The sequence below is a fragment of the Hylobates moloch genome, unplaced genomic scaffold (genome assembly GCF_009828535.3).
Source record: "Hylobates moloch isolate HMO894 unplaced genomic scaffold, HMol_V3 SCAFFOLD_9, whole genome shotgun sequence".
In the NCBI taxonomy this organism is placed as follows: domain Eukaryota; kingdom Metazoa; phylum Chordata; class Mammalia; order Primates; family Hylobatidae; genus Hylobates; species Hylobates moloch.
Window position 1 is genome coordinate 27,297,795 of NW_026652284.1, and position 18,808 is coordinate 27,316,602.

Consider the following 18,808-nt stretch of genomic DNA (forward strand, 5'->3'; position numbering starts at 1 on the left):
TCTTGTACCTCAGCCTTCAGAGTGGCTGGGACTACAGGTGTGCACCACCATGCCCGGCAATTTATATATATATATATATTTTTAGGAGAGACAGGGTTTCACCATGTTGCCCAGGGTGGTCTCGAACTCCTGAGCTCAGGCAATCCACCTGCCTCGGCCTCCCAAAGTGCTAGAATTACAGGCATGAGCCACCATGCCCGGCCTTTTACTGTATTTTAAAGGCAGATGCTTCTCTCCCAGTCCTGTGTACAATCTTTTTTCATTCAATAAATGCTGCTGCTTGACTTAATGATACTCTAACCAGATAAAGTCAGGCTGTAGTAAAGGTTTTTGATATAATGGGGTAAAGTCTCTAGAGAAAAAAGAAATTGACCTTGGGGCAGGGTGAAGCACCTCTAAGCTGGGGGTATGTGACAACCAGGTTACTTTCACTCGTCTTTTGGTTCCCATTAGCCAGTGTCAGCCATCTGGTCCTTCCGAAAACATGTGTGGGTTCAGAACATAACAGACTAGAAGAATAGAGGAAAAATAAGATTATTCTGTGCAATCCCCATTCTGGAGGTCCCATATCAACCCCCAGAGTCTGTCTTTGGTTCTAGGGCTCAGCAAAAATTAGACCAGCATAAAGAAGATGAAGACTTGGACCTAGACGTGGTGGATGTGAATGAATATTGGCAACATTACGTATTTAGGAATGTATTTAATTAGTTTTGCAAGGAATGGTGACTCGAACCAAAAAATATAAGCGTGAATGGTAGGAGGGAGATGGGCCAGAAATCAAAGAATACTAGAAAGTTTACAGACTTTCAACTATACAAAGGTTAAAGCAGCAACCAGAAAAGTACCATGCAGATGATAAACATCTAAGATGTGATTTAATTGTCATTAACTAAAAACTATTATTAACATGCAGCCCACTAGGCCTCTTCTTCACATTTCTTTGTAAGAATAACTACTCCTATTTTTGAAAGTTTTACAATGTATAAAGCATCATGCTAAGTGCTTTACACACATTATATCCATTTAATTTTCACAACTCTGAGGTTTACTGTCATCTGACAGACCAAGAGACTAACTTAGAGGAGCTGAGTAACTTGCCAAGGCTACTCCAAGACCTGGGATTCTTCACACCCAGCTAACCTAAAACCTGCATTCCACCACCACGTTCTAACCGCCTCCTACACACCAATGAAAAGAAGTGGTCCATGAACCCAGAGTTGGAGAAACACAAGCTCTTGCACGGAAAATCAGTTTCATCAAATTACGTGCTGTAGTGTGGAAGACAAATGCCCACAGGAATATAGGCATCTTATGAGAAAGAGTAAGTGGCAAGAAAACACCATTTCTGCATGTGACGTGTGCTAATACCAGTAAGTTGTGAACATTTATTCTCTACAAGTGGAACCAAACCCATACGCCATCAAAATTTTAATACTAGTCTAGGAAAATAGAAAAAGGTAACAAATCATTAAGAAACTTATATCTTGGCAATGAGAACACAAATACATCAGTGGGAAAATTAAACTTATGATCCTTTCTCATAAAGTAAACCAACTGTTGAAAAAAAATCTCTAATGATGAACTAACTAAACTCAAGCCCATGGTATTGAGTCCACATTGCAGATAACAGCCCATCTCTAACAGAATATATATTCACATAGTAGGGTGAGAAAAATAGAACAATCATTATCCTAAACACCAAACAGTAAAACTAAATCCTTCCAGAATGGGAGGCAGAGAGGAATCTGTATCAAATATGAATTTAGTCTTACTCTGTAACTGCTCTATGAGCCTATTTGCCAACTTTGTTTTAGCTATTCAAAACTTTCAAAAATGAACTAAGTCAGCTAAGGTATTTCACTTTTACACTGCAAACAGTTTGTGGATCAAACTATCATTACCCCCTGCAATCATAACTGAACTTTCTTTTTTGATATGTTAAAGTCAACATAGCTTTCCTGAAAGGGAGGGTAGATACAATCATCTGTGTCCATTTCAATTTTCTGACACTTTTCAACACTAAGGGTAAATGAAATTCAAAGGTTTCAAAAAAGGGGAATCGACTATTCCCTGATGACACACTAAAAGTTCATGAAGACTCAACCACAAATTAAAAACGATTTGAAAAAACTAGAGAGATCAAAGTCACATTACCAATTTAGAATAAAACTCTTGGGATTTAATATAGAATTACTGAATCTGTTATTCCTACTTAATGAAATAAAGGTTTACACTCTGCAGACAGCACTACCTGATTCCACACAAAAGCTACAAACAAAACCAGTTCATACTTACCTCTTAAACAACACAATGAGCAGGCTGCCAGGTGTTAAAGCTTCATAAAGATGATGCCTCTTGGATCATCTTGGCTGTATGAGGCACCATGTCCCTCATAATCGCCCCTGGTCCCTGGGCTGGAGTCTGTTTCTTCATTTTCATTTTTGGTTAAAGATGCCACTCCCTATGCTTTTATTAATTAGTGGATGCCACTAATTAAGTGTTTTAATGAATTTTTCAAATTCTTTTAAAATGGATGAATCAACAGCTTCATTTCAATTACACAAAAACCTTTCCAAGTCCATGCTTCTGGTCTGTGGTTGCTGACTCCCTTGCCTGAGCCTCCTGCTCTGTCTGCCCTCTTTATTCCTGAAGGCTGAATTCAAACCTCCCTCTTTCAGACTTCCTCTTCTCTCTAGGTCTTGGGGGTCTTTGTTCATGAAGGTCCCTCTTCTGGCATAAAAACCTAAACCCATGGTTGGGGACCTGGGAGAAATAAAGTGCCTTTCAAGTGCTTCTTCAGGCACTGTGTGCAGTTCAGAAATCTTTAGCCTGAGAGACTTTCATCTCAACACACAGAAAAGTCAAGTAAAACATTTCCTCAAACCATGGGCATACAAATTCAGAGCATAATCTAATCTCTCACCTTCAGGATACTACAAGACCAGATGGCCCTAGGAATGACAATAGGGCAGAGAACATTTACTTGTACAAATCCTTCCTCAGCCAACCACGATAAAGCTGATACCACCTTACAGCTTTTCAAAGAGTAGCCTGAGGAGGAGAATCACTAGCAGTCTCCAACTAAGGACATCACAAAAAATACCATCTGTCTCACTTTTGGCGGTAACTTGTCAGCTTGCTGGAAGCCTCTACAGAGACTAAAGGCTGAACAAGCCAGGAAACCTGAACTACCCTCTCACTCTCGGAGGCAAGTCCCCAAAGGACAGGACTACAGGAAATAGCATGAGGGAAGCTTTGAATGCCAATGCCCACATGTATCTAATATGTGAATTTCAAAAATCTTCTATTTCCGGAGTTGTCAATAACTCATTTTGTAACCTTGGGCCAGTCACCTTATCACCCCATGCCTCAGTTTCCCCATCGGTACAAACTAGGGACAACACTTGTGTATGAAGTGCTTTGACATACTCAATTGAAAAATAAGTCATACAAATACATTAATATTTTCGAAAGTTTTAAGATTTCAGTGTTGGCTTACAAATTTGTAAGTATCACCCCAACGGTATTCTCTCAGATGCCTGGAGCACCTTTCTTCTGAGGAGCTCAAAGTACAATTTGCGGTTCTGGGTACCTGGAAGCATAAAAAAATACTAGAAACCCAAACCACATTTTATTACCCAGTCTATATCCTGTGCCTATCTTTTAAGAAGGGACAAATACTTCACATGGCCCTTAAATTCATACAATACCTCAATGAGAAAGGAGGAGCAAACGGTATATTAAACTAAAGAACAGGGATTTTAAATGACTTAGTCAAATAATTACAAATGATGTTTATTCATACCACAAACCGAAAGGACCAAGAACCAAGGAGTGGAGGTCTTGAACCAGGGCAATTTACTCTAGTAACATTTGGTCAAAAATCTCAATATGCTATTATCTCTTGGCATTGATTTTTCAAAATGACAGAAAAAAATTAAAGTCCCCATGTCTTGGGGGAAAAAAGTAATACACTTTTTTGGGGGTAAGTTGAGTTCAAAAAGTGACTTTTAATAAAAAAAAATTTGATCACATTTGTAATAGTTATATTACTAATAAAACAATGATAGAATGCTACTTAATTCATAGTCCTATCTCTATTTATTATTCATTCAAGAAAACCTTCCTATTTTTCACTTTGTAAATTAGCATTTTTCATTTTTATTTTTTATTTTTGAGACAGAGTCTCACTCTGTCACCCAAGCTGGAGTGGAATGGTGTGATGTCACATTGCAACTTCCGCCTCCCGGGTTCGAGCGGTTCTCCTGCCTCAGCCTCCCGAGTAGCTAGGATTGCAGGAGCCTACCACCATGCCCAGCTAATTTTTGTAAATTCAGTAGAGACAGGGTCTCATCATGTTGGTCAGGCTGGTCTCGAACTTCTGACCTCAGGTGATCCGCCTGCCTTGGCCTCCTAAAGTGCTGGAATTACAGACCTGAGCCACCACGCCTGGCCAGCAAACACAACAGGGGTACTCCATGCTGTTGAGGTGGCCATCACACGGGCATGCTCATACACTGTGAGTGTTAAATGTAACCGGTGCAGCTTTTCTGGAAAGTTATTTGGTTATATGCACTGAGATACTTGAATATGTTCACTCCTGCTGTGACACATGAATTTTATTTCATGGAATCCATATGTACTAAGGGATAATAAAAATGCAAACAAAGTTTTATGCACATAATACCCATCACAGGGTTACTTGTAACAGCAAGAATTAGGAGACCAAAGAAAAGGTAGACAATATAAGAGGAATGGTTGGGTAAATCATAATATGGCCATACAATGGATTTTATGAAGCCATTAATAAGGAAGATTTTAATGTAATAGAAAATATATGAGATAAATTAAGTAAAAAAAGTGTGACACAAAATTGCATGTAAAACCTCACCCATCTTAAAAGGATTCTTAATAATACTTTTCACTTTATGCTTTCATAATATCTAAATGATCTACAGTTAACCTACATTTATTCTCTAATGAGTCAAAAAAGCTTTTTTTTTTTTTTTTGAGACGAAGTCCCGCTCTGTCGTCCGGGCTGGAATGCAGTGGCGCGATCTCCGCTCACTGCAAGCTCAGCCTCCCGGGTTCACGCCATTCTCCTGCTTCAACCTCCCGAGTAGCTGGGACTAAAGGCGCCGGCCACCAGGCCTGGCTAATTTTTTTGTATTTTTTAAATTAGAGATAGGGTTTCACCATGTTAGCCAGGATGGTCTCGATCTCCTGACCTCGTGATCTGCGCACCTCCGCCTCCCAAAGTGCTGGGATTACAGGTGTGAGCAACCACGCCTGGCCCAAAAAGTTTTTTTTTTTAGTTCTTTTTTTTTTTTTTTGAGATGGAGTCTCACTCTGTTGCCCAGGCTGGAGTGCAATGGTGCAATCTCGGCTCCCGGGTTCTAGCCATTCTCCTGCCTCAGCCTCCTAACTGGCTGGGATTACAGCAAGTGCTACCACACCCAGCTAATTTTTGTCTTTTTAGTACAGATGGGGTTTTGCCATGCTGGCCAGGCTGGTCTCAAACTCCTGACCTCAAGTGATCCGCCCACCTCAGCTTCCCAAAAGTGCTGGGATTACAGGTGTGAACCACCGCACCTGGTCCAAAAAGTTCTTGAATTTGTTATGCTTGATAGGTTAAACAGACAAGCCTTAAAGGCTGCCAGATGATTTCCTCATATATAATTCTAAACATTTTAATTAGAAAAAATTAGTTTAAAAAATTATAATAAAGGGCACTGTTCAGAAAAGTAGGAACTCTTGGCGGGTGTGGTGGCTCACACCTGTAATCCCAGCACTTTGGGAGGATGAGGTGGGCAGATCACCTGAGGTCAGGAGTTCGAGAACAGCCTGGCCAACAAGGTGAAACCCCGTTTCTACTAAAAATACAAAAATTAGCGGGGTGTGGTGGCAGGCGCCGTAATCCCAGCTACTTGGGAGGCTGAGGCAGGAGAATTGCTTGAACCCGGGAGGCAGAGGTTGCAGTGAGCCGAGATCATGCCACTGCACTGCACTGCAGCCTGGGAGACAGATGGAGACTCCATCTCAAAAAAAAGAAAAATAGGAGCTCTTAAACACGGCAGGTGGAAACATAAATATTAATTTACCAAGTAATGGAATAGCTAAAAAGCATTAAAACATGTATATGCTTTGACTCCCAAAGTCTACTTGCAGGAATCTGCCCTAAGGCAAAAAGAAGTGTATACTTCATATAAAGGATATTCAACAGTATTATACATGCATAAAATAGTACGAAAATAAAGATAACCTAAATGCCTTGCAACATGGTTCTAATTATGTCCATTAAATAACATATGTATGTAGGAGTGCTATGTAGCCATTAGAAACCAGGTTGTAGGAGAATACTTAATGACAAAGGAAAAGAATCAGGCTGTTAGGGTGAAACAAGCAAATTATAAAATAACTTATAGTATGATTCCAAGTTTGAAAAAAAAGGAGTCGGGAGAGGCATAAGAAAAGGGAGAGACTGTGCAGGAGATAGGTTTGTTTTTTTGTTTTTTTTTTTTTTTTTGATGGAATCTCGCTCCATCACCAGGCTGGAGTGCAGTGGCCCGATCTCGGCTCATGGCAACCTCCACTTCCTGGGTTCAAGCTATTCTCCTGCCTCAGCCTCCTGAGTAGCTGGGACTACAAGCACGCGCCACCACGCACAGCTAATTTTTGTATTTTTAGTAGAGACAGGGTTTCACCACGTTGGCCAGGATGGTCTCGATCTCTTGACCTCGTGATCTGCCCGCCTTGGCCTCCCAAAGTGTTGGGATTACAGGCGTGAGCCACCGCAACCGGCTGGTGGGTTTTTAATTAAAAAAAAAGAAAAGAGAGACAGAGTGTGTGTATGCACATGCCAATACCTGTATGTGGAAAAAAAGCAAAACGAAAAAACCCGAAATGCAAAGAGTTTCATCTTTGGATTTTTTTTTGGTCCTTCTCCATATAAAAAAATTAAAATAGGCCCGGTGCGGTGGCTCATGCCTGTAATCCCAGCACTTTGTGAGGCAGATCACTTGAGGTCAGGAGTTCAAAACCAGCCTGGCCAACATGGTGAAACCCCATTTTTACGAAAACTACAAAAATTAGCCGGGGCTGGTGGCGCACACCTGTAATCCCAGCTACTTGGGAGGCTGAGGCAGCAGAATCGCTTGTACCTGGGAGGTGAGCCACGATCGTGCCACTGCACTCCAGCCTGGGCGACAGACAGAGACAGACTCCTCCATCTTAAAAGAAAAAAAAAATTTCCAATCATAAATATGTGCTACTTTGAAAATTAAGAGTGGGTCTTTAATTTTAACTACACATAAAGAGAGTTGTTCAAACACACTTTTAAACAAAGCTTGTTTTAACCTCTTCTTAGATAATCCTAAAATTAATCCAGAACCAAATGTCTTCTTTTTCTTAACATAGACTCCAATGCTTTGTACATGCCGGTGCAAATGGGATGCTATTTCTGAGGCTGGCAGAAGGGCTTAAAAACAAAAAGGTGGCTGGGCATGGTGGCTCACACCTGTAATCCCAGCACTTTGGGAGGCCGAGGCAGGTGGATCATGAGGTCAGGAGATCGAGACCATCCTGGCTAACACGGTGAAACCGTCTCTACTAAAAATACAAAAAATTAGCTGGGCGTGGTGGCACGCGCCTGTAGTCCCAGCTACTTGGGAGGCTGAGGCAGGAGAATTGCTTGAACCCAGGAGGCGGAGGTTGCAGTGAGCTGAGATTGTGCCACTGCACTCCAGCCTGGGCAACAGAGCAAGACTCCATCTCAAAAAACAAAAAACAAAAAGGTGGTAGGGTTCCTAAAGGCAAAGTGTTTACTTTTTGTCATTTTTTTGTCACTCATTAGTTACAGCATTATCATAAAAATGATAAAGCACTTCTCTGCCACTTGGTGGTGGGTGAAGATAATCCCTCTCATTATTAAGAACACAGTAACGATGAATGACAGAGCCTTGGGAGAAGCCTTGGGAGAATTAAAAACTAAAAACCTAAAAAAAAAAAAAAAAAAAAAAAATAGAAAAAAAACAATACTGTAACAGCTCATCTAATCAGAAACCAGCAACCTGGAACATTAAACTAACTATATACTTCCTAAACTGTCAAGAATTCAGGAGTCAAAAGAGAAAAATCCCTGCGTAGGTGCTGGGGTTGGAAGAAATTCTTCTCAGTATCTACGGCTTAATAATGCCCTCCAGTGAGCAGTGACACACAGAACAATGACCTGCCTCATTTGAAGAGTCTTGAACTCCACATTAAAAGAATTATGGTGCATTAAACAAGGGCGAAAACAAAAATTTTCTGGTAATAATTAGATAGCATGACTAAACAGACCACAACACCCCCTGAAAATTCAGGCTATTCATGATTTCACTGTTACATGAAACACAGGTTCTGAAGTTTAAATCCAAGTTTCTCTTGAGAGATTTATTTATTTATTTATTTATTTATTTATTTATTTATATTTTTGAGATGGAGTCTTGCTGTCCCCCAGGCTAGAGGCAGTGGCGCGATCTCGGCTCACTGCAAGCTCCGCCTCCCGGGTTCACGCCATTCTCCTGCCTCAGCCTCCCGAGTAGCTGGGACTACAGGCGCCCGCCAACACGCCTGGCTAATTTTTTTGTATTTTTAGTAGAGACGGGGTTTCACCGTGGTCTCGATCTCCTGACCTCGTGATCCGCCCGCCTCGGCCTCCCAAAGTGCTGGGATTACAAGCGTGAGCCACCGCGCCCGGCCTCTCTTGAGTTTTAATTCATGACTTTAAAAAATAAAACTATAAATTTCAATGATCTGGGGGTTTATCCTTCTAGCTACTAGACAGGCAAAATAATCTTAATATGTGGTAAGTTTTATTCATTAACTAACATAAGGAAAAGCTAAGATATAAAGATCTGACTAAAACCACAAGATTTTGTGACAAAAGGGCAACTAGTGTACTCAAAATTCTTTCACACTTTACATCAAGTGGCTTATTACAAAAAATAAAATCTATATAATACAATCAAAGCCAGCAAAAGTTACTACAGAGCTGAAAAGGTATAAACAAGTGCTGCTAATATTGTTGCTTCCTTGACATGCATCTAGGATTCCTGCCCCTCCCTTCCCTACAATGACTCTTTTTTTCTTTTTCTTTTTTTTTTTTTGAGACGAAGTTTTGCTCTTGTTGCCCAGGCTGGAGTGCAATGGCACGATCTTGGCTCACCGCAACCTATGCCTCCAAGGTTCAAGCGATTCTCCTGCCTCAGCCTCCCGAGTAGCCGGGATTACAGGCATGTGCCACGATGCCCAGCTAACTTTGTATTTTTAGTAGAGACAGGGGTTTCTCCATGTTGGTCAGGCTGGTCTTGAACTTCTGACTTCGGGTGATCTGCCTGCCTTGGGCTCCCAAAGTGCTGGGATTACAGGCGTGAGCCACCGCGCCAGGCCCTTGCAGTGACTCTTGAAGTTTATGGGGCGGGTAGAAATGTAAGAGACCTTAATGGGAACTGGAATGGTCTATATGATCCTGGGAGATCTTCTTTGTATTTGTGGTCCCAAATCATCTTTCAAAAAGTTCTCTAAAACAGTGGCAATCTACATTAGGGTTGCCTGGTGTAATAAAATGGCAGGCAATGAACTCTTGCTTACATACCTCTTCTCCAAATCCTCTCAGGGTCCATAGAATCCTGTCCTGCACACTAAATCTCTGAAGAACTCATTTGTTTCTTTATTTGGTCATCTTCCTATTATACAAGCTCTTTTTTTTTTTTTGAGACAGAGTCTTGCTCTGTTGCCCAGGTTGGACTGCAGCGATGCAATCTCTGCTCACTACAACCTCCACCTCCCAGGTTCAAGCAATTCTCCTGCCTTAGCCTCTAGAGGAGCTGGGATTACAGGTGCCCACCACCACACCCAACTAGTCTTTGTATTTTTAGTAGAGATGGGGTTTCACCATGTTGGCCAGGCTGGTCTCAAACCCCTGACTTCAAGTGATCCACCTACCTCGGCCTCCCAAGGTGATGGGATTACAGGTATGAGCCACTGTGACCAGTCTAGACAAGCATTTTATGCCTTGTTTAATTTTAAACTTAACCTATAACCCTTCAGCCTAACATATCTACTGATAAATCTCACTTCTACAAATCTGAACTCCAGCAATTCTTCAAAGACCTATCTAAAGCATCCAAAATCTGTTTCTGAGTTTCAATTATTATTATTATTTTTTTTTGAGACAGAGTCTCGCTGTGGCCCAGGTTGGAGTGCAGTGGCACGATCTCGGCTCACTGCAAGCTCCACCTCCCAGGTTCACGCCATTCTCCTGCCTCAGCCTCCTAAGTAGCTGGGACTACAGGTGCCTGCCGCCACACCCGGCTAATTTTTATTTTTTTTAAGTAGAGACAGGGTTTCACCGTGTTAACCAGGATGGTCTCGATCTCCTGATCTCGTGATCGGCCCGCCTCAGCCTTCCAAAGTGCTGGGATTACAGGCCACCGCGCACGGCCTCTGAGTTTCAATTACTAATCACAATCTAGATATGTTCAAACATGCTTCTCAGTATGGAGATCCACTGCCCTTCTGTTTGGGGACTATAAGCTTACATCTACAGCTAAGTTATGCTTTTTCTTTTGTACTCACTCCTTCCTTTCAGACTCCCCAGCGTTTTTGCCATACAGGCAATTTTTGCTTGAAATACATCTTTACCATTGGTCTTCTTCCCAGAAGTCGTTTTCCTCTGTAATGATTCCTCAATGATGCCAGGTGGTCATATTGTGTGCTGTTTGGTGACCGTCGTACCTGTCTTTGAAACTCTAAAATGACTTCATTTCAACCTTGACTTTCAATGACATTTCACGCATATCATGGTTTGGCAGCATAACTGTAAGAATGAACAGTTCCGGGCCGGGCGTGGTGGCTCACGCTTGTAATCCCAGCACTTTGGGAGGCCGAGGTGGGCAGATCACGAGGTCAGGAGATCGAGACCACGGTGAAACCCCGTCTCTACTAAAAATACAAAAAATTAGCCGGGTGTGGTGGCGGGCGCCTGTAGTCCCAGCTACTCGGAGAGGCTGAGGCAGGAGAATGGCGTGAACCTGGGAGGCGGAGCTTGCAGTGAGCCGAGATTGCGCCACTGCACTCCAGCCTGGGGGACAGAGCGAGACTCCGTCTCAAAAAAAAATTCTTAAAACACCAGGTATTTAGATCCTGAAAGGCTTCTTTCTTATTCTCATCGTCTTTGGTTCTCACTCTTCTTCACACCTTTAGTGTAAAATCTTAATAGTCGTTGTTTCTGGTTTATGTTGTTAAATTTCTAGATTCTTCATAAGGCTCAATCCATGCTAGATTGTTTATTATTTTTCATAATTGCTTCTTAGTGGACCATGTCTTCAACATTATGACATTAAAAAAATATTTTTCCCTATTCATCAAAAAGCAAAAAAAGTCATCATTGTACTTATTTTATTAGAGATGGGGGTCTTGCTGTTACCCAGACTGGAGTGCAGTGTCACAATCATAGCTCATTGTAGCCTTGAAATCCTAAGCTGAAGTGATCCTCCTGCCTCATCCTCTGAAGTAGCTAGGACTATAAGCGAGTGCCACCACCACCAAATTTAAAAAATTAAAAATTTTTTTTCGTAGAGATGGGGTCAGGCTGGTCTCAAACTCCTGGCCTGAAGTAATCCTCACACTTCAGCTGGGATTACAGGCACAAGTCACCATGCCTGAGCCCCAACTACGACATATACTATTCCCAGAAACCTAAATTTCTTCACTTCAAGCTCTAATCTATTCTTCAAAGCCCATTTCAACACATCTTTTCAAGCAAATCATTCCAAGTTTTACTAGTTACAGTTTAGAGCGAAAGCAAACATTTCTTAATTCAAAGTGCACATGTCATAATGCTTAATTTATTCAAGAGCAGAACTGTTTTCTGCCCCCTCCCCCAATTCATTTAGCATGGTGGTGGACATTTTGTTGATGGGTCATCAATATATTTGGTTGATGAATCAGTTTCCCATTAACAGTCTTGTCATTTCCTGCACACTATCACCTGAGTAACCTTAGAAAATAGACCTCACCAAACATGCTTTATCTTATCAAACACCAACAAGCAAAGATGTTCCCTCATCCCTCTGATTATAGCTGCCACTTACTGCCTAAGCCAAATACTTTATATTTATTATCTCTAATCTTCCTTTTCCACATGAATGAGCAACGAGGTTCAGAGAAGTAACTTGCCCATACGTAGTAAGTGGTGGAACCAGGATTTGACTTAGGCCTGGCTGGCTTCAAAATCCACACTTTGCCCACCAAAGTTAGTTATTCTGTCAGTTTAGCTGGGCTCTGAAAAAAACTGGAGTTTTAACTTTCACATATATGATATGTATACAATAACGTCTACCCGCCACTTCAATATATCCTTAAGAACTGAACGTTTTACTGTAGAAAAAGTAATTTTCTAAACCTTTTACTGTAAAAGAAATCAGTACTTTACTAAAGACATCCTCAGAAAGAAAACGATTCTTCCTAACGATTAATTTGAAATGGCTTTTTAAACCCAGATAATCATTTGAGAATACGGTAGCTACCAATTTGTCTCAAACGAGAAACATACTTAGGTAACTTTCAAAATGTTTCAGGTGTCAGTTGCTAGTATAACCCTGGGGAGTAAATGGTAGCTATATTACACCCGTTGCAAAGTAGAGGTTTTTTTTTTTTTTTTTAGCCAAGAGTTCTCTAACACCCAAGGTTTAGTGCCCTAAAATGTCACCCCAGTCCTTTTAATTTTATATCCATGCCTTCCAAGCCCTACCTAACATCTCCTGGTTCTCAGTTTTCCCCGTTGAGTATTTTCTCCAGGCCTGATTCCTCAACAGTTTTCCCGGAAACCTGTAGCTCATGCTGGCCCTATTTTTGCCGAAGTAGATTAAGAATACAAGTAATAGATCATACTCTGGGGGAGGCAGTAAGTTAACAATTTCGTCTCCGTCTGCGTTAACCAGACGCAGATACTAGCTAGGGTGGCCACTATTCTAACAAATTCTACAACGGCAGAGCCATTTTTCGGTAAGTTGGAGAATAGAAACTACAGCGTGCAAACTCTGTACGGAGTCTTAAAGATAAGGAGTTCAGACTTTAATTTACTCTTGCAGAGGGAACGGTGAAGGCTTTCAGCACGGCAAGACGATACTTTCGAAACTGTCACTAGACTACTCAAACTGGAGTCTCCCGCCCAAAAGAGCGTGGCACATGGCTAAAAAGGGCCTCCCTCCAAGGCTCCAGTCCTCGGGAAAGACGCGCTGTGACCGTCTGATCCATGAGACTGGGCAAGAGGTGAAAGGGAGCAGGAAATCCTGTTTATTTCCAGTAGTCCTCAGAGCGGGAAAGGTTGGTCTCTACCCGACAGGAATCAGGCCCCAGTTCCGGGCCTAGGAAGGGAAAACCCAGGTCTCCCGGGCGCCCTGGAGCCGTGCCCCCCTGCCCGGAGCACCAGCCCCACTCGGGCTTTCCTTCTCCCCGTCCCACTCAGGGCCTCAGCACAGCTCCCATTATGCCTCCACCACCCCCACCCGCGCAGGCGCAGTGGGAACCGGGGCCTACCCGCGCGCCCGAAGCGCCGCCACTATGGCGGAGCCTGGCCAGGCCGGTAGCCGCTCCGCGCGGACCAGGCGTCCCTCTCCCGTCCCCGCAGCCTCCCCACCACCGCTGGGGTCTGTCCCCGCCCAGCCGGACCCTCTTTCGCCCTCCTCACCCGTTCTTCAGATCCACCTCCAGGATCTTCCCGTAGCCCTTAAAGAAGCGCTCCACATCGCGCTCTCGGGCCTGATAGCTCAGACGGCCGATGTACACCCGCGGCATCCCGGCAACGGCAGTGATGGCTGGCCCCGGCCCCAGCCCCCCTCAGGCGGCGGCGGGCAAAGCGAGAGCACGGCGGCAGCGACGGCGGCAACGGGCGGGCGGCGGGACGGACGCAGCCGAACCCCGGCGACGTACGCGAGCACGCAGCTCGCGAGCGCGCGCTTCCACTTCCCCCGCCCTTCCCCTAGGCGGAGGGTAACCGGAGAGAACGCGCGTTCGCTTCCCGCTCGGCCAGGACTGGGGGAGGAGCTTGCCCGGGGGCGCGCCGACGTAGGGCGGGGCAAGGTGATCGACAGGCGGCGCTGCGGCACGTCCTCGCGCAAGCTCGCCAAAGGGGTTCCTGCACCGCCTTCCGCAGCCAGCTGGCTTTGCCCCTCCCCCGGAAGTGTCCGCCCCTCCCCCGGAAGTGTCCGCACCTCCCAGAGCCCAGCGAGCGAGCGTTCCTGCTTTTGTCCTTTGAACCGGGTGTGGTTTGGATTTTGGAGCTGGAGCTTTGGAATCAAACCTAGCTTCCAAACGATTGTGTGCCCGTGACCTTGGGCTTGTTACGCGCGATGTCTCGGACCCTCCTTTATCTCTTCTGTAAAAGGGGGAGAGTAGTTCCTACCTTCCAGAGTTGTCTTGAGAATTATATGAGAATACGTACATAAAGCACTTAGTAGTTATGTCATATCAAGTGCCCAATAAATGAGACCAGTATTATTTTTAAGAGAGGACACTGCTTAAATAGAAGCAGTGTGAGAAGCGGAGAAGGCTGGAGCTTTGGAGCTAGACTAGGCATGACGCCGAGTAAATTACTTGACCACAATCCAACCTATTTTTTTTTTTTTTTTTTGAGAGTTTCGCTCTGTCGCCCAGGCTGGAGTACAGTGGCGTGACCTCAGCTCACTGCAACCTCCGCCTCCCGGGTTCAAGCGATTCTCCTGCCTCAGCCTCCAGAGTAGCTGGGACCACAGGCGCCCGTCCCCATGCCCGGCTAATTTTTGTATTTTTAGTAGAGAAGAGGTTTCACCATATTGGCCAGGCTGGTCTCGAACTCCTGGCCTCAGGTGATCCGCCTGCCTTGGCCTCCCAAAGTGCTGGGATTACAGGCGTGAGCCACTGCGCCTGGCCTATCCAATCTGTTTTCTAACCTGTAAAATTAGGATAATGTATACCCATCTCAAGGATTACACAGCGTCACTAAATGGGGTAGTGTATGTGAACGTACTTGGAACAGTGTCTGAAACATGGTAAGAGCTCAATAAATATTGGTTCCCTTCTCATTAACTCCATGCACCTAGAACCACAAAGGGTTTTGTTTCTTAGCTTGTTTTTGTTTTTTGAATATTTTGAAAGGATAACTCAAGGTTCAAATGATATACAGTGAAAAGTCTTCGCTGTCCACCAGCCACTTAGTTTTTCTTCCCAGAGGCAAACAGTTTCTGAAATGTCCTTTAGGAGGTTAATTTACCCTTATAAAACAAATAGTAGGATACTATACATACGGTTCTACACAAAATATATTTTGAAAATCATTCCATAAGAGTATAAAAAGACTAGTTTTATGGCTCATACCATTTTATACACAGTAATTTATTTAGCCAGTGCCCTAGTGAAGGACATTGAAATAAGTTCCAACCTTTTGTTATTACACTGCTGCAGTAACTTTGCATTTCTCTCTCTCTCTCTCTCTCTTTCTATATATATATATATATCTCATCTATTCCTAGAAATAGGATATTTGGGTCAGAGTTTTGATAAGTTATTGCTCAATTCCCCTTAAGTGGCTGTTTCCTCATATCCTCATCAACACCGTGTTATCAAACTTTTTGATCTTTGCCAATCTGAGAGGTGAAAAATGTTATCTCCAAGTGGTTTAATTTGCAAATACCATATTTTGCAGAGATATGAGTCTCTCTTCATATGTTTGAGATATATTTTCCTATTTGTGTCTGTGTATATCCTTTCCCCATTTCTCTTATTCATAAGTGCTCACTATATATTAGGAAAATCAGCTCTTTGTCAAATGAGTTGCAAATATTTTTTCCATTTGTTGACTTTTGACTTTGCCAAGAGTGTTTTTTAGCCATGCAAAAACATTAGATATTTATGGGATCAATTTATCCATCCTTTATTTTTCTTTGATTCTGGATTTTATTTTTAAATTTTTATTTATTCTACTTTTTTTTTTTTTTTTTAGACTGAGTCTCGCACTGTCGCCCAGGCTGCAGTGCAGTGGCGCGATCTTGGCTCACTGCAACCTACGCCTTCTGGGTTCAAGCGTTCTCCTTCCTCAGCCTCCAGAGTAGCTGGGATTACAGGCACCTGCCACCATGCCCGGCTAATTTTTTTGTATTTTTAGTAGAGAAGGGGTTTCACTATGTTGGCCAGGCTGGTCTTGATCTCCTGACCTCATGATCTGTTTGCCTCAGCCTCCCAGACTGCTGGGACTACAGGCGTGAGCCACTGTACCTGGGATTTTTTTTTTTTTTTTTTTTGAGATGGAGTCTCGCTCTGTTGCCCAGGATGGAGTGTAGTGGCACTATCTTGGCTCACTGCAGTCTCTGCCTCCGGGTTCAAGCAAGTCTCCTGTCTCAGCCTCCCAAGTAGCTGGGATTACAGGCATGTGCCACCACGCCTGGCTAATTTTTTTGTATCTTTAGTAGAGACTGGGTTTCACCATGTTGGCCAGGCTGGTCTCGAACTCCTGACCTCAGGTGAGGTGGCGTGAGCCACTGCGCCCGGCAAGAAATCTATTTTGAAAGTAATAATTTGTGGCTGGGTGCAGTGGCTCACGCCTGTAATCCCAGTGCTTTGGGAGGTCAAGGCAGGAGGATCATCTGAGGTTAGGAGTTCAAGACCAGCCTGGTCAACATGGGGAAACCCCATCTCTACTAAAAATACAAAAAATTAGCCAGGTGTGATTGTGTGGGCCTGTAGTCCAGCTATTCAAGAGGCTGAGGCAGGAGAATTGCTTGAACCCAGGTGGCAGAGGTTGCAGTGAGCCGAGATCGTGCCATCGCACTCCAGCCTGGGTGACAAGAGCAAAACTCCATCTCAAAAACAGGCCACAGTGCCCAGCCTATTCTACTTTTTTAGAGATGGAGTCTCTTTCTTTCCCTGCCTGGTCTTAAACTACTGGGCTCAGGCCAGGCACAGTGGCTCACACCTGTAATCCCAGCACTTTGGGAGGCTGAGGTGGGTGGATCACCTGAGGCCAGGAGTTCGAGGCCAGCCTGGCCAACATAGTGAAACTCTGTCTCTATTAAAAATACAAAAAATTAGCCAGACACGGTGGCAGGCGCCTATAATCCCAGCTACTCGGGAGGGTGAGGCAGGAGCATAGCTTGAACCCAGGAGGCAGAGGCTGCCGTGAGCCAAGATCGTGTCATTGCACTCCAGCCTGGGCAACAAGAGCAAAACTTTGTCTCAAAAAAGAAACAAACAAACAACTGGGCTCAGGCAATCCTCCCTTCTGGACCTCCCAGTGTTGAGATTACAGGCATAAGCCACTGCACTCGACCTCCTACTTATTATTTTTTAAATTTAATTCAATTTTATTTTTTGAGACAGAGTTTTGCTCTGTCACCCAGGCTGGAATGCAGTGGCATGATCTTGGCTCACTGCAACCTGTGCCTCCTGGGTTCACACGGTTCTCCTGCCTCAGCCTCCTGAGTAGCTGGGACTACAGGTCCGTGCCACCACGCCAAGCTAATTTATATATATATATTTTTGAGACAGAGTTTAACTCTTGTTGCCCAGGCTGGAGTGCAAAGGCACGACCCCCGCTCACCACAACCTCCGCCTCGCGGTTTCAAGTGATTCTCCTGCCTCAGCCTCCTGAGTAGCTGGGATTACAGGCATGTGCCACCACGCCCAGCTAATTTTGTATTTTTAGTAGAGACGGGGTTTCTCCACGTTGGTCAGGCTGGTCTTGAACTTCCAACCCCAGGTGATTCGCCCGCCTGGGCCTCCCAAAGGGCTGGGATTACAGGTGTGAGCCACCTTGCCCGGCCATAATCTTTAATTCATTTGGAATTCAGTAAGGTGTGAGGAACATAACATTCTTAAGAACTAGCAATCTGGCCTGGGCAACATGGCGAAAAACCGTCTCTGCAGAAAAAACAACAAAAAAAATTAGCCAGGCATGGTGGTGCATGCCTGTAGTTCCAGCTACTTGGGAGGCTGAGATGAGGGGGATCTCCTGAGCCCAGGGAGGTTGAGGCTGCAGTGATCTGTGATCACGCCACTGTCCTCAAGCCTGGATGTCAGAGTGAGACCCCATCACACGCACACACACAAAACAACAAAATACCACCAAAACAAAAATCCTAGCACTAACCTTGGTTGTTATATTAACCTATTGTACAGATGGGAATGAGAGCCCTCCAGAGGGGAAATGCTTGTCCCTAAAGACCTGCTTCTCCTTCCCCAATGCAAGTGGCACCACCATCAGCGAGGTGCCAAAGTTCAACCTTCAACCACTGCATTCAGTCTGTCCTTCTGATTATTCCTTCTAAATATTCACAAATTCATCCCTTCTTTCCATTCCCACTTCCTAAACTAGTTCAGGCCTCATCAGACTGTTCAGTCAGGGCTTTGATATGCGCTACTCGCTCTGCCTGGAATACGGCTGGCTCCTTCTTATCAGGCCTCAGGCCTTCCTTGTCCACCTTATCTCAAGTGCTGTCTGTCATATTTCACAACACTTACTACACAGTCTGTAATTACCTTGTTTATTTATTTACTTGTGCATGGTCTTTCTCCACCACGGGAATGTAAGCTTGCTGGTCTCACAGGCCATGCTATTTCCTGCTCTATCCCTAGCACCTAACAACAGTGCCTTTCACATAAAGAGTGTTTAAAATACTTACTGAATGAATAACATAAATAATCTCTTACCTGAACTACTTCAGTGGCCTCCTGATTCTGCCTTTTTCTCATGCCTCCCCATGAGACACAGACTCAGGGAAATTTGAACTCTCTT

The 18,808-nt window shown here is 44.0% G+C and overlaps 1 protein-coding gene across 3 annotated transcripts in view; it reads right to left on the bottom strand.

Moving 5' to 3' along the window:
* Positions 1-18,738, bottom strand: part of SRSF4 (serine and arginine rich splicing factor 4) — a 39,387-nt gene extending 20,649 nt beyond the window's left edge. Inside the window, exons 1-2 of one of the 3 annotated variants that reach the window (XM_032759557.2) lie at positions 18,724-18,738; positions 374-509 (exon numbers count right to left, since the gene is read on the bottom strand). In XM_032759557.2, the coding sequence (XP_032615448.1) occupies positions 374-450 (77 nt within the window). In that variant the 5' untranslated portion in view covers positions 451-509; positions 18,724-18,738. Of the gene's footprint in view, positions 1-373; positions 510-13,732; positions 14,068-18,723 lie in introns of those variants that run through there. The other 2 variants (XM_058443645.1, XM_032759556.2) reach the window with 2 other exon arrangements.
* Between the last annotated feature and the right edge of the window lie 70 nt (positions 18,739-18,808).